Genomic DNA, 20,000 nt, shown 5'->3' with positions numbered 1-20,000 from the left:
CACACACATGTACATGTTGTACAGTACCTGCACACACATACATGTCCTCATTGGAAAACAACTGCAGGTTAAATCCTGTAGTATTCCATTCAAGTAGAAGTGAACTGACATGGTGTCTCTGTGTCTTTGCAGATCTGCTACACGACGCCAAGCCACAGGGTGAGTTCTCTCCAATCACCATCGTACTTTAGAACACACCCTGTACACACTGAAACCACCATGGCTTCTCCTCTACTATAACAACCATTATAGGTTGTCACGCCAGCACTCACAGATACAACCCTCCAACCCAAAATTACAACATCATGATCCAGAACCATTATTACCACTAGCATTGTCAAATTCACCCATATTTAACATTATCCGACCACCAACATCATTATCCTATCATTATTAACCACAAACACTATTTATGTCATTTTCTCAATTGAAATGCCCGGTCTCTTCCAGAAATGTACTCTTCATGAGAAACCGTATTCTCACGATGAACATCATCAAAATCATGTCTTAAAGAGACAGTTCGAGATTTTGGCAATTTAGCCCCTTTTTCAACTTACCGAGTCAGAGGAACTCATGGATACCATTTTTAGGTTTCTGCGTGCAGTTTTCAGGAAGTTGGAGGTAGATTCTGCAGTAATTGCTTACTAGCATTAGCACAATGTCTGGTTCCCATAGACTACCAGTCATGCCAATTACTTCAGGGACGCCACAACATTCAGATTGTTTTAGTCTTTTCCGTCGTCGTGGGAAGGAGGGGAAAGACGCAACCAGTCAATCTGTCAGCCAAAACTTAGCGAGCCCCCAATTAACCTGCCACTGTTAGCTGCTAATGCCTCTTTTGCATATTTTGGCAAATGCTCCTTTTCTTGGAGCTTCAGGCTACTTAGCAATTTTCTCAGTCCCATTCCTGTGCAGATCTCATTATCTTTGGAGAACAAGCTAAGCCAGCAGTCCTTTTCTTCACACACACACACACACACACACACACACACACACACACACACACACACACACACTCTCTCTCTCTTTGTTATCTTTTGTGGCATACTGGTGAGACCAAATAGAACGTAATCATTGTAGATGAGCTAATTTAATGAATTGGTCTTGTCACACTATCCCAGTAGAACGCATACTGCCACCTGAGCAATGCCAGAGCCAAACAGCCCTTTGAGATGACAGCCAGTGGCTGGGCTTGATTACAATCCTAGTTAGATGTGGTGTGTGCTGAGTGCATGTGTGTGTGTGTGTGTGTGTGTGTGTGTGTGTGTGTGTGTGTGTGTGTGTGTGTGTGTGTGTGTGTGTGTGTGTGTGTGTGTGTGTGTGTGTGTGTGTGTGTGTGTGTGTGTGTGTGTGTGTGTGTGTATCTGACACACCAGTCAGGTGCTGGAGTGATTAGGACGGTAGTCCTAGCAAGCTTCCTCATTAGTGCGTTAACAGGCTGCAATGGGAGGAAGTGTCGCACCACAGCGGCGTGAGGAGACAGGAAATGGAAAACAATGAAGTCACGGAAGGAAGCAGGTTGAAACCTGGACTGCCTCTCCCCTAAAAATAAATCCTGCTAATAACATTATAGGAGAAGCTTAGAAGTTTTCAGGAGAAGCACAATTTCTTCCCCCAAAAAAATATTCTTCCTTGAGAGATGTTTGTTTGTTTGTTTCCTTGAGAGATGTTTGGAATAAACTTGCCTCTCCCAAAGCGTTTTAATTACATTTATTTTAAAAAGATGTGCAAACTTTGTACAGCTGTGAAAGTTGTGTAAGTCTGGCCAGTATAGCAATACATGTAGATATCATGAGGCATGTAGCACCATCATAACATGTCAATAAATGTAGATATCATGAGGCATGTAGCACCATCATAACATGTCAATAAATGTAGATATCATGAGGCATGTAGCACCATCATAACATGTCAATAAATACTGAATTTAATATCAATATACAGTAGCTTGAGTTGATACCTTGTCTCTTTTTCTTATGGTTATGCTTTGATTAAACTATCTCTCTCTCACTGACTCCCACTTATCTCTCTCTCCCCCCGCTCTCTCGTTTTCTCCCCCAGGTCTGGAGGGAAGCAGTGACGTGGCGCTGTATTCGGGCCTGGCGGCGGGGGTGGTGACAGTGGTGGTGTTGATTGTGGCGGTGACCCTCTACCGGAGGAACCAGAGCGAGTACGGTGTGGACGTCATCGACTCCTCCGCCCTCACCGGGGGGTTCCAGTCCTTCAGCTTCAAGACTGCTCGCCAAGGTGAGCTCAGAGAACGCACAGGCAGAAAGACAACACACACACACACACACACACACAGCTGAACACATATGCATGTGAACTTTCGATAAAATGAGGCAGGAAGGGGCACACACACACGCAAACAGCTGAACACACACACACAAGAACACTTGCCAAGCTGAAGCAGATTGAAACACACACTTACACACATACAAAGCTGAAGACACACACATCACTGTGGTCCAACAGAAGCTAAATTTGTGTGACTGACCGTTCTTGGTGGCTCCATTCAATTGATGTGTGTTTAATTTCTTCATTCTTCATTTAGTTTGACTGTAAGAAGTCTTTGTGTCCAACAGCAAGGTCGTGTTTGGTTTGCTCAGTGACTCGGTAGGGTGGTGGCAGCACTGTGTAAATGATCTCTCTCTCTCTCTCTCTCTCTCTCCAATCCTGTCTAGAGTGGAGAGGGGCAGAGACCAGACACAGCTTTCATTTCTCATGGTCTCGCTCCCTCTTCCAGACAGAATCTCAAACACACGCACACATTCACACACACACCTCCTCCCACCACTGTTCAGCACCCCCACCCCTTCTCTACCTAAAAGAGAGGGATGACAGCACCATCGGAGGAGTGAATGTACCATCACGACCCTGCTCCTATGGCTCTGACTCATACACTCAGTAATAGTAATGACCTTCGTTGAAAAGAGCATCTGCAATATTGAGTCACCCACAGAGATATATCTATTTGTTCTATAACTATAGATGTATGATCTTCATTCAGTCACCCTGTTGCCGGAGAACTGTCCTGCAATGCAGAAAATGTAAAACGTGCAGTGTATTTAAGGTTTAAAAAGGTTTCGGAAGTTTGTCATTTCCATTTCCAATTTCAGATGTGATTTTCCCTTATGGAAAATGTATCAACCCCTACAAAAATGTCCATTACTTATTATCCACGTAATAATTCACATTTCTTGTTGCTTCAGGATTAAGATCCTACTAAGATCCTGGTATGGAGTCTCCAAAAATGAACAATCTATCCCCTTGCTCCTGTACCTCCTATACGGTCAGACACAGTCATAGTAATAATACCCTGTGTTGAACAGAGCATCTGCACTGTTGCGTCACTGGAAAAATGGGGAGAGAGAAAAAGGGTGCTGTGTCGACCCAAAGATTGAGCCCTATTTCCATGGTCGTGACACGGCTGGTCTCCTTGGCGACGGCCTCTTCAGAGAGGAGTGATAGAATTGATCACACAGCAGGAAGAAGAAAGCTGTGATTTTATTGGGGCCTTTCTCCTCCCAGAGAATTTGGGTAATACACACACAGGGTTACACACAGCCCTCTCATATTGTAGCCTACACACCAGGAGAGGAGTCTACAGTATATACTGTGCTCTGAAAATTCCTTTGGTCTCTACAGAGTTAGATGATTCAGCTTTTAGTTTTCTTGCACCTTATTTGTGGAACAATCTTCAACATTTTCTTAGATGTGATGTTGTTGTGCCTCTAGGGTAACACAGAAAGCAGATTGAGGACCTTATTTGTTTGTTATGACCTTGTTTTTCTTTCCGCTTGCATTTATATTTTGATATGTGTATTTTCTGTCATTTATGTAATTCAGTCTGTAAAAGTGACCTTGGTCTCAGTATGACTCCCTGATAAAATAAAGGTTAAATAAAAAATAGTGCACTACTTTTTTTCAGAACCCTACAGGACATGATATAGAGTCCACGCCACATAGGGCTCAAGCCAAGTAGTGAGCTATATTGAATGGAATGCCATAGGAGATGCAAGCACACTCCATGGAGATGAGAAGAGATACAGTCTAAATGGAGCTAACTGCCTGCTAACAGCCGGTTAGCTTGGTCCTGTGATCTGCTAGCTTAAGCTTGGATGAGCATGTGAAGGTCTTTGGTCCCACCAAGTCTCAGTTATCCCATCTGCTCAACTGTTTACCCAGCTTTGGTACACCATTTACTGTATTCTTAGTAGCTACAAAGCTTGAAGTTGAAAAGATGAAGAAACTTTCCAAAGTATAACACACACGCGTACACACACACACACACACACACACACACACACACACACACACACACACACCAAGTATAAAATCTCATTAGCTCCTTCACCTCCCACTCTAGCACGGCCAGTAGCAGAGAGTTTTACACAGTTAGTCGTTGCTATGGAGAGGCTTTTGTTACAACTCTATTGCTGTGACAAGGACTTTGTGCCACCTCCCGTTGTCATGGTGAGGTGTTTTTAGCACTCCAGTTGCCATGGTGAAGAGATGGTCACCGTTTGGACCAGGAAGTTATTTTGACACATATGTTGCCAAGGCTTGCCCTCCAGCTGTAATTGACATTCAGTGTGTCACATATTGGATGACTGGAGACTAACAGTTAGCACACCACTGTAGGCAAGCTATTATCAGACCTGTGTCCGATGCCGCTAGCAGCCCAATAGTACACCAACCATGGGTAACCAATAGTTGGCATGCTGCTGTCAGCTGACACGAATGGCCCAGTGTTCATCTGTGTATACCATCATATGATAAAACTCTGATGAAAACACATTTAGAAGAGTTGTATACACCTCCAGTCTGTTAAACAGATGTGTTTTCTGGGAAAAGTACAGTATCTGACTCCTCTAGGACTCTTTTTCTTTTCCAGGCAACCCCCTGTTGATAAGCTCGTCCTTGCAACCGGACCTGACAGTGTCACGGACGTACACCAGCCCCATCTGCTTCCAGGACTCCATGGATAAAGAACTCATTTCCCAGGAGCCTTCGCTCTTCGACCCCCTGCCCGACCTCAAGGTCAAAGTTCACTCCTCCTTCATGGTGTCCCTGGGCGTGTCAGAGAGGGGGGCCGAGTACCACGCCCAGAAAGCCCACCCCCAGACCTTCCCCCGGGGGCTGGCACCCGACTACAGTGGGGTACGGGTGGAGGGGACCCTGAGAGAGAGGAGGGAGAAGAGCCTCCTTGCCCCCCACGCACCGCCTACGCCCTCCAGACCCCCTCTCAGGACGTCCGGGGTGTTGGGACACGCGGGTGGGAGGCTGGTGGTCCCCAATACAGGTTTGTTGTTCATAAGGGCGATGTAGCACACTCACACACATGTAAGCACACACACACACCCAGGGGAACACATACACACCTGCCGGGCTGTCAGGTCTATTTAGGGCAGGTGACAGCCAGAGAGGTGACGGCCAGACAGGGCCTCTGGGGCTCTCAAATCAATGCTGTCAACAGTGCACCACACACACACACACACACACACACACACACATACTACCACTGACACTGGAGCCCACAAACAATTACTCTCTAGAGTGCCAATCTAATCTGCCAGTAGATAAAAGTGCCACAAGGGACAGGAGACAGGAATGTGAGGCGGTGTGAGAGCGTAGTGTGTGTGTGTGCGTATATGTGTCTGTGTATCTCGTGATCATCTCTTATGTCCCCCTCTCTCTCTCTCTCTGTGTGTGTAGGTGTGAGTCTGTTGGTGCCCCATGGGGGGATAGCTGAGGACACTACCTGGGAGATGTACATGGTCATCAACCAGGAGGACAGCAGCAGGTGAGACACGACACACAGACATGGCACAGAGAACCAGGCTGCCTGCCTCCCTTCCTTCCCTCTATTGCTCTCTCTTTCTTTTACAGTTTTTTTAATCGCTTTGGTGCAATTTTCACAAGTATATGGTACATGTTCACAACCCTTAGTACAAAACTCAAAACAGATCATCAAAAAGGCAATTGTTTCAAAACTGTAAGCACATTTTCAATAGACTAATAAGTACAACACTTTCACCAAACGTGATCAGTGTTTCATCTAGAAATTAATGTTTCACATGAAGTAATTGCCTTTCATAATGCAATTAGCACATTACTTTTGATATGATTATCTTCTCTTTTGTTAATAGACATTTATAGATGTAAAAGACTTAATCTCACTGCTCTCATTTGATGATCACTTAAACATTTGGTAAACCTACAGTACCAGTTGAAGGTTTGGACACACCTACTCATTCAAAGGTTTTTCTTATTTTTTTACTATTTTCTACATTGTAGAATAATAGTGAAGACATAAAAACTATGCAATAATCATGTAGTAACCAAAAAAGTGTTAAACAAATCAAAATATATTTTAGATTTGAGATTCTTCAAAGTAGCCACACTTTGCCTTGATGACAGCTTTTCACAATCTTGGCATTCTCTCAACCAGCTTAATGAGGTAGTCACCTGGAATGCATTTCAATTAACAGGTGTGTCTTGTTAAAAGTTAATTAAAGGAATTTCCAAAAACAAATCTAAATATAGCCACAGCTTTGATGACTATATATATATATTTTGTATCTGATATTGACAAAATCAGAGATGAACTGTATGTAACAAATCTAAGATTATTTATTTTTTTTATTTTTTTTTATTTCACCTTTATTTAACCAGGTAGGCTAGTTGATAACAAGTTCTCATTTGCAACTGCGACCTGGCCAAGATAAAGCATAGCAGTGTGAACAGACAACACAGAGTTACACATGGAGTAAACAATTAACAAGTCAGTAACACAGTAGAAAAAAAAGGGGAGTCTATATACATTGTGTGCAAAAGGCATGAGGAGGTAGGCGAATAATTACAATTTTGCAGATTAACAACACTGGAGTGATACATGATCAGATGGTCATGTACAGGTAGAGATATTGGTGTGCAAAAGAGCAGAAAAGTAAATAAATAAAAATAGTATGGGGATGAGGTAGGTAAAAATGGGTGGGCTGTTTACCGATAGACTATGTACAGCTGCAGCGCTCGGTTAGCTGCTCAGATAGCAGATGTTTGAAGTTGGTGAGGGAGATAAGTCTCCAACTTCAGCGATTTTTGCAATTCGTTCCAGTCACAGGCAGCAGAGAACTGGAACGAAAGGCGGCCAAATGAGGTGTTGGCTTTAGCGATGATCAGTGAGATACACCTGCTGGAGCGCGTGCTACGGATGGGTGTTGCCATCGTGACCAGTGAACTGAGATAAGGCGGAGCTTTACCTAGCATGGACTTGTAGATGACCTGGAGCCAGTGGGTCTGGCGACGAATATGTAGCGAGGGCCAGCCGACTAGAGCATACATGTCGCAATGGTGGGTGGTATAAGGTGCTTTAGTGACTGTTACGAATCTCTTTTGGCCCGACAGTCTAGGGGGGATGGTAGTGAGACCCGTAACATAACTCATGTAAATTATAATAGTGACAAAGTAAAAGTGAACGAAATAACCACGACAACCGAAATAATACCGTCAAACTCAGGGTTTATTATAAACACACGGTAATGGGGGGAGCAGGAAAAAGGGGCTGAGCTGGACCCAAGGAAAGAAACAATAAGTATTCAAAACACCCCTAAGCTAGACTAGCCTATTTCAACAACAGCTAACTAACTAACCAAAAATACAGTGGGTGGTCCGCCCAGTTCTAACTAGTGTGTTTTAACAAAGTTTACCTACGGGTAGTGTATGCCCATGGGCGACTTGTCTTGGTTTCCCCTTTTCCCACCAGCAAACACCATAAGCAAAAACAATACTCACAGGAGATGACAAAGTGATTTGGAGGTGCTCAAACAAAAGAAGAGGTTAATTAATACACAAAGAGAGAGATCTACATACATGGCATTTACAAAGAGATTGTGCTACTGAAATCTATCAAGAACAGCTATCTACCAACATGGCATTACAAAGATTGAGCTCTCCTGAAATCTACCAAGAACAGCTATCTACCAACATGGCATTACAAAGATTGAGCTCTCCTGAAATCTACAAAGAACAGCGATCTACCAACATGGCATCACAAAGATTGAGCTACTGAAATCTATATAGAACAGAGATCTACCAACATGGCATTACAAAGAGGTTGAGCTCTTGAACAAACAAATGATGGGGTTTTTAAACCATGGGGAAGGAACTGTGATAGGGTAGGAAACAGGAGGAGGTGTGTCTTCTGATTGATGGGTTGATTGTTGACTGATTGGGGAGTGATGATTTTCACCTGTGAGGGGAGAAGGAGAGAAAAGAAACACACACAGGATACACACAGACACAGGATACCTGTATCCGTAACAGTGACAAAACGGATGGCACTGTGATAAACTGCATCCAGTTTGCTGAGTAGAGTGTTGGAAGCAATTTTGTAGATGACATCGCCGAAGTCGAGGATCGGTAGGATAATCAGTTTTACTAGGGTAAGTTTTTGCGGCGTGAGTGAAGGAGGCTTTGTTGCGGAATAGAAAGCCGACTCTTGATTTGATTTTCGATTGGAGATGTTTGATATGAGTCTGGAAGGAGAGTTTGCAGTCTAGCCAGACACCTAGGTACTTATAGATGGTTACAGAGATTAGCAGATGTTACAGCAGGTACAACGAAATGCTTGTGTTTCTAGCCCCTACAGTGATACAATAAAATATCAATACGTAAATGATCCATAACGTCGCCTATTCAGTAAACATGTATCCAAAATTAAGTTGCTAGCATCTTTTTATGGGGGGGTCACACTGCTGTAATACCGTAATACACAGTGCATTCAGAAAGTATTCAGACCCCTTGACTTTTTTCACATTTTGTTACGTTACAGCCTTATTCTAAAATGTATTAAATCCTTTTTTGCCCCCTCATCAAACTACACACAATACCCCATAATGACAAAGCAAAAACAAGTTTTTAGAAATGTTTGCATATTTATTACAAATAAAAAACGGATACTTTCACATTTACATAAGTATTCAGATCCTTTACTCGGTACTTTGTTGAAGCACCTTTGGCAGCGATTACAGCCTTGAGTCATCTTGGGTAGAAGCTTGTCACACCTGTATTTGGATCCTCTCTGTCAACTTGGATGGGGAGCGTCGCTGCACAGCGATCTTCGGGTCTCTCCAGAGATGTTCGGGTTCAAGTCCAGGCTCTGGCTGGGCCAGTCAAGGACATTCAGAGACTTGTCTCAAAGCCACTCCTGCATTGTCTTCGCTGTGTGCTTAGGGTGGTTGTCCTGTAGGAAGGTGAACCTTCACCCCAGTCTGAGGCCCTGAGTGCACTGGAGCAGGTTTTCATCAATGATCTCTCTATACTTTGCTACGTTCATCTTTCCCACGATCCTGACTAGTCTCCCAGTCCCTGCTGCTGAAAAACATCCCCACAATATGATGCTGCCACCACCACCATGCCTCACCGTAGGGATGATACTAGGTTTCCTCCAGATGTGATGCTTGGCATTCAGGCCAAAGAGTTGAATCGTGGTTTCATCAGACCAGAGAATCTTGTTTCTCATGGTCTGAGAGTCCTTTAGGTGCCTTTTGGCAAACTCCAAATGGGCTGTCATGTGCATTTTACTGAGGAGTGGCTTCCATCTTGCCACTCTACCATAAAGACCTGATTGGTGGAGTTTTACGGAGATGGTTGGCCTTCTGGAAGGTTCTACCATCTCCACAGAGGAACTCTGGAGCTCTGTCAGAGTGACCATCGGGTTCTTGGTCACCTCCCTGACCAAGGCCCTTCTCCCCCAATTGCTCAGTTTGGTCAGGCAGGCAGCTCTAGGAAGAGTCTTGTTAGTTCCAAACTTCTTCCATTTAAAAATGATGGAGGCCACTGTGTCCTTGGGGACCTTCAATGCTGCAGAAATGTTTTGGTACCCTTCCCCCGATCTGTGCCTCGACACAATCTTGTCTCAGAGCTCTACAGACAATTCCTTCAACCTCATGGCTTGGTCTTTGCTCTGCCATGCACTGTCAACTGTGAGACCTTATGTAGACAGGTGTGTGTCTTTCCAAATCATGTCCAATCAATTGAATTTACCATAGGTGTACTCCAATTAAGTTGTAGAGACATATCAAGGATGATCAATGGAAACAGGATGCACCTGAGCTCAATTTCGAGTCTCATGGCAAAGGGTCTGAATAAATAAAGTATTTATGTTTTTTATTTTTAATACATTTTCCAAACATTTCTAAAGCTTTGACATTATGAGGTACTGTGTGTAGATTGATGAGAAAAATAAATGATTTAATCCATTTTAGAATAAGGCTGTAACGTAACAAAATGTGGGAAAAGTCAAGGGGTCTGACAACTTTCTGAATGCCATTTACGTAGCAGATACTTTTATTCAAAGTGTCAACAGTCCACACATTTTTGTATGTGACCCCAATTGAACCCACAACTCCGGTGTTGCTAGTGCCATGTTCTTATGAACTGAGCCACATACAGGACCACTACAATACATCATTACAATGCAATACTGTAAAATACAATACACGATTGCAATACAGGTGGAATATGTATGATTGCCATCCACATGAGAGCACCACCCTCCATCAGGCCATGGATGAGACATGTGGTTATTTCAATCCAGAACAATGAGCATATTTAGTGTAATTTCAATAAAAACCTATGGTCAAATGCTCAAGACAGGTTTGATGCAAAGTAGTGCCTTCTAAACATTGGTTTCTTTAATTTCTTTAATTTACATTGTGAAAGATGTCTTCAATAATCATACCTTTGATCACACATGGGATAGAAATTATGGGCATGTAATGTTCAGTCAATTTTAATGGGTAGTGCAAGTGTTCCTAATGTGAAAACAGTGTGTCACGCCCTGGCCATAGAGAGCCCTTGGGGTTCTCTATGGTGCAATAGGTCAGAGCGTGACTAGGGGGTGTTTTAGTCTAATATTTCTATGTTGGTGTGAGTATGGTTCCCAATTGGAGGCAGCTGATTATCGTTGCCTCTAATTGGGGATCATACTTAACGTGGTCCTTTTCCCACCTGTGTTTGTGGGATATTGTTTTGTTTTCAGTTAGTGCCCTAGTGCGCTCTGTACTGGACGTTCGTTGATTCTTTGTTGTTTTTGTTAAGTTTCACTTTGTAATAAAGTATGTGGAACTCTATTCAAGCTGCGCCTTGGTCTACTCCTTTCGACGAACGTGACACAGTGTAATGTACTGTAATTTACAGTACTGTAGAATCATACATTCAAAGGGCAGTTTTGAAACATGTATCTTTCATGTTTTGCTATTGGATTAACTGGTTGTTAAAATAACTAAATTTAGAAGATATAATTATATTGCGTTTTGGTGATTAATCCAATGTACTCATTTTACTGAGTATACTAAAACATACTAGAACACCTTCCTAATATTGAGTTGCACCTCCCCTTTTGCCCTCAGAACATCCTCAATTGGTCGAGGCATGGACTCTACAAGGTCTCGAAAGCGTTCCACAGGGATGCTGGCCGATGTTGACTCCAATGCATCCCACAGTTGTGTCAAGTTGACTGGATCTCCTTTGGACGATGGACCATTTTTGGCGGGAAACTGTTGAGCGTTGCAGTTCTTGATACAAACCAGTGTGCCTGGCACCTACTACCATACCCCGTTAAAAGGCACTTCAATATTTTGTCTTACCCATTAACCCTCTGAATAGCACACATACACAATCCATGTCTCAATTGTCCTCCCCTTCATCTACACTGATTGAAGTGGATTTAACAAGCGACATCAATAAGGAGACATAGCTTTCACCTGGATTCACCTGGTCAGTCCATGTCATAGAAAGAGCAGGTGTTCTTAATATTGTTTATACTCAGTGTATATTTCACAGTGCACTTATATTTTGGATGAGTGGTTGTGTGGTGAAAGATGTCTACAAACAAAGTGAATGCACAATGCAAGACTGGCTGCTTTACAACTTTTACCAGTTTGGAGTTTTGTACTAAGGGTTTTTCAAATTCACCACATATTTGTGAATATAGTACCAAAGCAATAAAAATAACTGTATTCTACCGCTTCATCTCACGCTATCTCTCATCCTGTTTCACCTCTTCCTCACGCTATCTCTCATCCTGTTTCACCTCTTCCTCACGCTATCTCTCCCATTTTTTAACACCCAAACTCACACATGGATGTATGCAAGCTCGCACACACATACTATACACACACCCCCACATGAGCATGCACACACACACACATTCCCACATACAAACACACACACACACTCCGCCCAGCATGCGGCCTTAGCTCATCTTGCACACTCTACAGGGGAGGACATGATGTGTCAGGAATAGGCTTTCAGTTGCAGAACAGTCCTGCAGATTGCAGCATGGCCCTGAACAACTGGCTCAGCAGACAGAGCCGTGTCTTCTCCATTCTGGGTCTTTACGCTTAAGCATGACACCATCTCCTTCCTGTGTGACTGGTTAAAGCTGTGAATGTTAAATGTTCAGTGTAGAGGCAATCTGCCATTGTTTGGCATTTGGTCAAATAGAGAGTCCAGGTGACTATTGCCTGCTATGGAGAGCCCATAGCCGTGACTTAGCTATCAAGACTTTCACAAAGCTATTACTCAAGGCTGAGATGGCACGACAGATAAAACATGTTCACAACAAATGTAATACTGTTGACTTTTCTCAGAGGCTTCAATACGTTTTTTTGCCACCAGGAGTCAGTGTTCTTGCACCTGTTAGTTTGTGATTTCCTTGCACACCAAAAATCTCAAATCACAAACACATCTGTATGAAAACATCCCAACAAGTTATCACCCCTGACAACCAGTTTAACCCCAGCTGGACCCTTCAAGGAAATACCATTTCGACTAGGAGTTGAAAATAAGTGACATTGAATTTCAATCAAATGCAGATATAATCCCTTTCATCCCCGTCTTTCTCCTTCCTCCTCCTCAGAGTACCCCAGAGGCTTCTGGGTAGCGAGGGTAAAGATAGGGATCAAAGGTCACCTATAGTTTACGCCTCAGAGCTTAGGAGTGGACTGCCTGTCTCTGTCCTGTGAGGTGTGCGCTACTCTGAACACTCCCTAATCTCCCTGAGCCCCCTCCTTTAGGTTCCTGCCTGGTCCCGATAAGGCTGCTTGCTGTTTACTTCCTGCCTGGTGTTAGAGGGAGACTGGGGGGGGGGCACCTCTGATCTCACTGAGCTGTCAATCACAGCCCTATCTTTTGACAAGCATTTGGAGAGACCCTGGGAGAAATTGTATCTTTTATTCCTATTCAATCTTCAGACCAAAGCCATCTACATGAGGCAGTTGGCGGTGGCTCTCCACTCGGCTGCAGAATAGGAATTGATCAGCTCAGCCTTGGCGGCTCCAGGGCTGCATTATGGAGACTGAGATGAGAGGCTTTTCCTCTCCAGGCCTTATTGGGTTCTCTTTGTGTCTGCGGAGTCTCCACACTGCAGGGTGTTAGTGCCTTGCCCCATAGCACTCACTTCTGTCATCATGAAGTGCTTTGAGAGACTAGTCATATCACCTCTACCTTTCCTGACACCCTACACCCACTTCAATTTGCTTACTGCCCCAATAGATCCACAGACGATGCAATTTCTCTGCACACTGCCCTATCCCATCTGGACAAGAGGAATACCTATGTAAGAATGCTGTTAATTGACTACAGCTCAGCATTCAACACCAAAGTACCCTACAAACTCATCATTAACTTCGAGGCCCTGGGTCTGAACCCCGCCCTGTGCAACTGGGTCCTGGACTTCCTGACCGGCCGCCCCCAGGTGGCCGGACAACAATCACCCGAGCCACTGCCTGTTCACCCGCTATCACCCAGAAGGCGAGGTCAGTACAGGTGCATCAAAGCTGGGACCGAGATACTGAAAAACAGCTTCTATCTCAAGGCCATCAGACTGTTAAACAGCAATCACTAGCACATTAGAGGCTGCTGCCTATATAAATAGACTTGAAATCACTGGCCACTTTAATAAATGGAACACTAGTCACTTTAATCATGTTTACATATTTTGCATTACTCATATGTACAGTTGAAGTCGGAAGTTTACATACATCTGAGCCAAATACATTTAAACTCAGTTTTTCACAATTTCTCACATTTAATCCTATTAAAAATGTCCTGTCTTCAGTCATTAAGGATCAACACTTTATTTTTAAGTGTAGCATTTTGATTGGTTGTGTTTGGAAAAGGAAAGCAAGTCACTGCCTGTTAGATTTTTGTGTTTTAGGTAGAGAATTGTGTGTAGTGTTTTGAAAAAAGTGTTTTATGCAATTGACAACTGAGTCAAAGGCTGAGAAATAGCTTATGGTTTTGGATATTTGGTGTGTAGTTTTGCATTTTGAGTGAGAGGTTTCAAAAATCGTGTGCCATGAAAAGATTTTGTGCGTAAGCAGTTGGAAAAAACTGTAATTGATTGCATTTTGGGACCTTGACCTATAAGCATGATGTGCCTGAGAGATCTCAACCATTAGATCAATCAACAGTCAAATCATTCCAGTTCATAATATTGGCAATGAAAAGATGCCCTCCTCCAACAAGGTGTCATCGTTTCTAAGATGTCCTTTATACAGTTGAAGTCGGAAGTTTACATACACCTTAGCCAAATACATTTAAATTTAGTTTTTCACAATTCCTGACATTTAATCCTAGTAAAAATTCCCTGTCATAGGTCAGTTAGGATCACCACTTTATTTTAAGAATGTGAAATGTCAGAATAACAGAAGAGAGAGTGATTTGTTTCAGCTTTTATTTCTTTCATCACATTCCCAGTGGGTCAGAAGTTTACATACACTCAATTAGTAGTTGGTAGCATTCCCTTGTTTAACTTGGGTCAAACGTTTCGGGTAGCCTTCCACAAGCTTCCCACAATAAGTTGGGTGAATTTTGGCCCATTCCTCCTGACAGAGTTGGTGTAACTGGGTCAGGTTTGTAGGCCTCCTTGCTCGCACACGCTTTTTCAGTTCTGCCCACAAATTTTCTATGGGATTGAGGTCAGGGCTTTGTGATGGCCACTCCAATACCTTGACTTTGTTGTCCTTAAGCCATTTTTCCACAACTTTGGAAGTATGCTTGGGGTCATTATCCATTTGGAAGACCCATTTGCAACCAAGCTTGAGATGTTGCTTCAATATATCCACATAATATTCCTCCCTCATGATGCCATCTATTTTGTGAAGTGCACCAGTCCCTCCTGCATTAAAGCACCCCCACAAAATGATGCTGCCACCCCCGTGCTTCACAGTTGGGATGGTGTTCTTGGGTTGGAAGCCTCCCCCTTTTTCCTCCAAACATAACGATGGTCATTATGGCCAAACAGTTCTATTTTTGTTTCATCACTCGCATAGGACATTTCTCCAAAAAAGTATGATCTTTGTCCCCCATGTGCAGTTGAAAACCGTAGTCTGGCTTTTTTATGGCGGGTTTGGAGCAGTGACTTCTTCCTTGCTGAGCAGCCTTTCAGGTTATGTCGATATAGGACTCGTTTCACTGTGGATATAGATACTTTTGTACCTGTTTCCTCTAGCCTCTTTACAAGGTCCTGTGCTGTTGTTCTGGGATTGATTTGCACTTTTCGCACCAAAGTACATTCATCAATAGGAGACAGAATGCTTCTCCTTCCTGAGCAGTATGACGGCTGTGTGGTCCCATGGTGTTTATACTTGCATACTATTGTGTGTACAGATGAACGTGGTACCTTCAGGCTTTTGGAAATTGCTTCCAAGGATGAACCAGACTTGTGGAGGTCTACGATTTATTTTCTGAGGTCTTGGCTGATTTCTTTTGATTTTCCCATGATGTCAAGCAAAGAGGCACTGAGTTTGAAGGTAGGCCTTGAAATACATCCACAGGTACACCTCCAATTGACTCAAATGATGTAAATTAGCTTATCAGAAGCTTCTAAAGTCATGAAATAATTTTCTGGAATTTTCCTAGCTGTTTAAAGGCACAGTCAACTTCGTGTATGTAAACTTCTGACCCACTGGAATTGTGATACAGTGAATTATAAGTGAAATAATCTGTCTGCAAACAATTGTTGGAAAAATTACTTGTGTCTTGCACAAAGTAGATGTCCTAACCGACTTGCCGAAACTATAGTTTGTTAACAAGACATTTGTGGAGTGATTGAAAAACGAGTTTTAATGACTCCAACCTAAGTGTATGTAAACTTCCCACTTCAACTGTATGTACGGTGTTCTATTCTACTATATCTTAGTCTATGCCACTCTGACATTGCTCGTCCATATATTTATATATTCTTAATTGCATTCCTTTACTTAGATTTGTGTGTATTGGGTATATGTTGTGAAATTGTTAGATATTACTTGTTAGATATTACTGCACTGTCGGAGCTAGAAACACAAACATTTCACTACACTCGCAATAACTCCTGCTAAACACGTGTATGTGACCAATAAAATGTGATTTGATTTGATTTGGAGGCCTTGGTGGGGACCGGGGGTATAAGATGGCATTGAGAGATCAGGATAGCAATAAGCACTCTGAGTTAGAAGCGCTGAGTTGAGTTGGAAAGTTAGTGGTGAGAGGAATTGCAGAGCCTAATCCTGAACACACACAGAAAAGTTGTCTGTCCTTCAGTGTTTTTAATGTAATATGTTTGTAGCAGAAGTAGTGCACAGAGCTAGCTTCATCTGATGAATCACTTTGCTCAAAACTTCCAGCTTTAAGGTCTTGTTGTGCACTGATAACCTGAGCTTGAAACTGTGGGGAACAGTGCATGATATCCAAGGTTATTATGTTGTTGTTTGTTTTTCTAAATGGAACAATGAAACTCCCACAGGGTGTTAGTGCCTTGGAGTGTTATTCTTTGATGCTTGTCAGGTCACCACAGTACAGCCCACCTGAACACAAGGTCAGGAGACCTCTGTAGCGATCTGATAGGTGACAGAGTGTGAATGAGAGATCAGGTGAAGGGTGTGGAAGGGAACGTGTTTGTGACGGAGGATGGAGGTGTGAGAGGAGGAGTTGCTGTAGACTAGGGATGAAAGATCTAGAGTGAAAGAAGGAGTGTTAATTAGGGGTGGCCTTCAGTAGAGTATCTCTCTGTTTGCAATCATATTATAATTAATTTTACTGTGTTTACGGAATTTCTGCCCGATAAATTGTAGTCTATTTATTTGTTATTTTAAGTGTATGTTTTAAGAATAAGCGTTTTTGTGGATCACAGAATATCACTCAGTATAACAATGCCAAACCTCTCTCTGAGTGCAGTCAAATCATTCCAATCCATTAATGAAATAAAAACCTATTACATCAATAACCCAAAGTCACCCTACTTGATCCACCTCTCAGACTAATTCAATTGTCTTTGTTCCCGAGATACTGAGTCAGAACCATGAAAAATGTCTAGTTTTTAATATTTTTAAGCTCTGAGTCGTGTTTTCTTTGAAAAACAAACAGCTTTATTCTCCTCTATTCAGGCTAATTATCAGAGTCCAATCTGCAGGTCACCTTGATGCTCCTCTGGTGACTGGGCCTGATTAGCATATACATACTCACACACACACACACACACACACACACACACACACACACACACACACACACACACACACACACACACACACACACACACACACACACAGCACAGCACAGCACAGCTGCAGGATTTCACCGCTGTTGGCTGATTTATTCTGTATTTTTAGATGCGAGATCACAACCGCTGTCAATGTTTAACTGTTGATTGCTTTCATTGGAACAATGGAGACAAATTGGACACAATAGGCAGTGGAAGCACACTGGTAATTAGCAAAGAAATAAATAACGATAAAGCAGAGTGGTGAAAATCCGGCGGCGAGCGAGGTTGTTCACACTATTTGTCCACACCATATCATGTTTAACTGATATTTGAGAGTGTGTGTGTCTGTGTGCGTATGTGTGTGCGTGTATCTGTGTTTGTGTTTGAGTGTTTGTGTGTGTGTATGTATTTGTGCATATATCTTTAATCTCAGTTTAGCCGACACAGTAGAATGCTACCCAAACAGCCCTGTTTGTGATGTTTCACTCAACAACAACACACAGTTGTCCTGATCCCCTCATTAAAGTGTCCAGTTAATCCGTTTAGCTGAAATCACTCCTCTGGCGCTGCCTCTGGTTCCTAATCTGACCTGTCACTAAGGACGAGGCAGGAGACGCTAGCTTGGCCCTTTGACAGCAGGGGATAGCAGCGCCACTCTACCTACCGTGAGATTGACCCCCAGGCCCACAGCAGCAGGACTGACGGATGGCTGAGACTCAAATAGTATGAAATCAAGCAGACATCAGTTTTCATTGCACGCTAGGCCTTAGAAGTCTGTGTAGTAGTGTAGGCCCTTCTGGACTGAAGGCAGGATGGCAGCCCATATAAAAGTTTGAGTGTTCCTAAGAATAGGACCTTCTTCTAGCGTTTCTTTTCCCCCTGTGTTCCTCAAATAAAGCCATGACCCACTGTTTAGAAGCATGCCCTATTTTTAGGTTCCTTTCATGTTCTCTGTCTGTGGAGTTTAGAGAGGTATTTACTCTGTGTGTTGTCAGAGTCTAGAACCTCCATATTTCTGTATGTGTGTTTTCTGCAGTACCCTATCAGAGGAGAGCCAAGAGGTCCTGCTGAGCCCAGAGGTCACCTATGGTCCACCGGGCCTCGACCTCTCCTGCCCCGTCGCCATGACAATAGCCCACTGCGCTGAGTTCGCCACCGACAACTGGAACATCCGGCTCAAAAGGCAGACACAGGATAACAAGTGGGAGGTGAGGTTGTCCTGAAAACATTTCAGAGCATTTAGAGAAACAATGTTCTCTGCACTTAACTGTGTTAAAGACTCTGTGTAACTTAAAATTAATATTGTAACTTTCCTTTTATAATATCTTTGAGATTATTTAACCGGAGTAAACACATTAAAATGTGTTCCAGATGTTACCATCGCTGGCTGCTGTATTCAAAACTGTCCTTCGTCTATTTCAAATGTTACGGTTATTTTCCACAACTTTGCTTGCTGCGTGGGCTGTGTGCAAGGAAAATGCACCTAATATGCACACATCAAATGAAACATTTTCAAACACTAGACTGAGACAACAGTTGATTTAGATTTCTTTGTTCCACACACTTGATTTCTTTGTTCCAAAGGTGCTATGTAGAACCTTAGAAGGTTCTTCAGCTGTCCCCATAGGAGAACCCTTTGAAGAACCCTTTTTGGTTCCAGGTAGAACCATTTTGATTCCAGATAGAACTCTTTTGGGATCCATGTAGAACCCTTTATTGGAACCAAAAAGGGTTCTACCTGGAACCAAAAAGGCTTCTCCTATGGGGATAGTCGAAGAACCCTTTTGGAACCCTTTTTTCTAAGAGTGTACAAAAAAAGCAGGAGTATTCGTCTTTACCTTGTCTTTTCCCCCAAAACTTTGAATTGAGAATAGGATAGAACCACAATCTCAATTCCACACATTCTGTTCTTCATTCTGACTTGTCAACCTCTATTCCACTGAGGTTCATTGAGCTGCCAGTTGGGAGGAACTATTTCACTAACCCATGTTAGAATGGACTTCTTTGAAAGCTAGTGAAAACTCAAGTCTATGACTTCTCTTACAGTATGTGGTCCTCCCGACCGCTAGCCCTTTGAATAGCACACAAACCTCTCAAAAAAAGCCCTTGAACTCTGCCTTTCTGCCTCTTAGAACTTCCATCTCACTCTCTCTCTCTGAGGGACTCCCTCGTTCTCTCAAGCTCCAACATCATTCCAGACTCTCCATTTTTCTCCATCAATCCACCCGTCTATACATTCCAGCAGAGGTATTGCCAACGTTCTGTTAATGTATAACTAACCTCATCAAAGGAGCTATAGAGAGCGACCGGGACCTCATCTAGGTAGACGTGACCCCAAAGCTCAGAGCTCTTTGTGCCTTGTGGTGGGCCCATGACACCCCAAGGCCCGGGTCTATTCACTGCCTATGGCATTTACACAGGATGTAATTTGCCGGCAAGAGATGCTTGGCGCTCAAAAGGCAGC

The 20,000-nt window shown here is 43.0% G+C and overlaps 1 protein-coding gene across 2 annotated transcripts in view; it reads left to right on the top strand.

The window, feature by feature from the left end:
• LOC139408561 (netrin receptor UNC5D-like) overlaps positions 1–20,000 on the top strand; it is a 309,780-nt gene that overhangs the window by 277,984 nt on the left and 11,796 nt on the right. Inside the window, exons 8-12 of one of the 2 annotated variants that reach the window (XM_071152610.1) lie at positions 133–159; positions 2,062–2,247; positions 4,898–5,305; positions 5,719–5,806; positions 18,573–18,744. In XM_071152610.1, the coding sequence (XP_071008711.1) occupies positions 133–159; positions 2,062–2,247; positions 4,898–5,305; positions 5,719–5,806; positions 18,573–18,744 (881 nt within the window). The remainder of the gene's footprint in view (positions 1–132; positions 160–2,061; positions 2,248–4,897; positions 5,306–5,718; positions 5,807–18,572; positions 18,745–20,000) is intronic. The other variant, XM_071152611.1, reaches the window with a different exon arrangement.

This window comes from Oncorhynchus clarkii, chromosome 5, assembly GCF_045791955.1.
Source record: "Oncorhynchus clarkii lewisi isolate Uvic-CL-2024 chromosome 5, UVic_Ocla_1.0, whole genome shotgun sequence".
NCBI lineage: Eukaryota > Metazoa > Chordata > Actinopteri > Salmoniformes > Salmonidae > Oncorhynchus > Oncorhynchus clarkii.
Note: the sequence above shows the minus strand (reverse complement) of the source record. Positions and strands in the feature narration are given on the sequence as shown.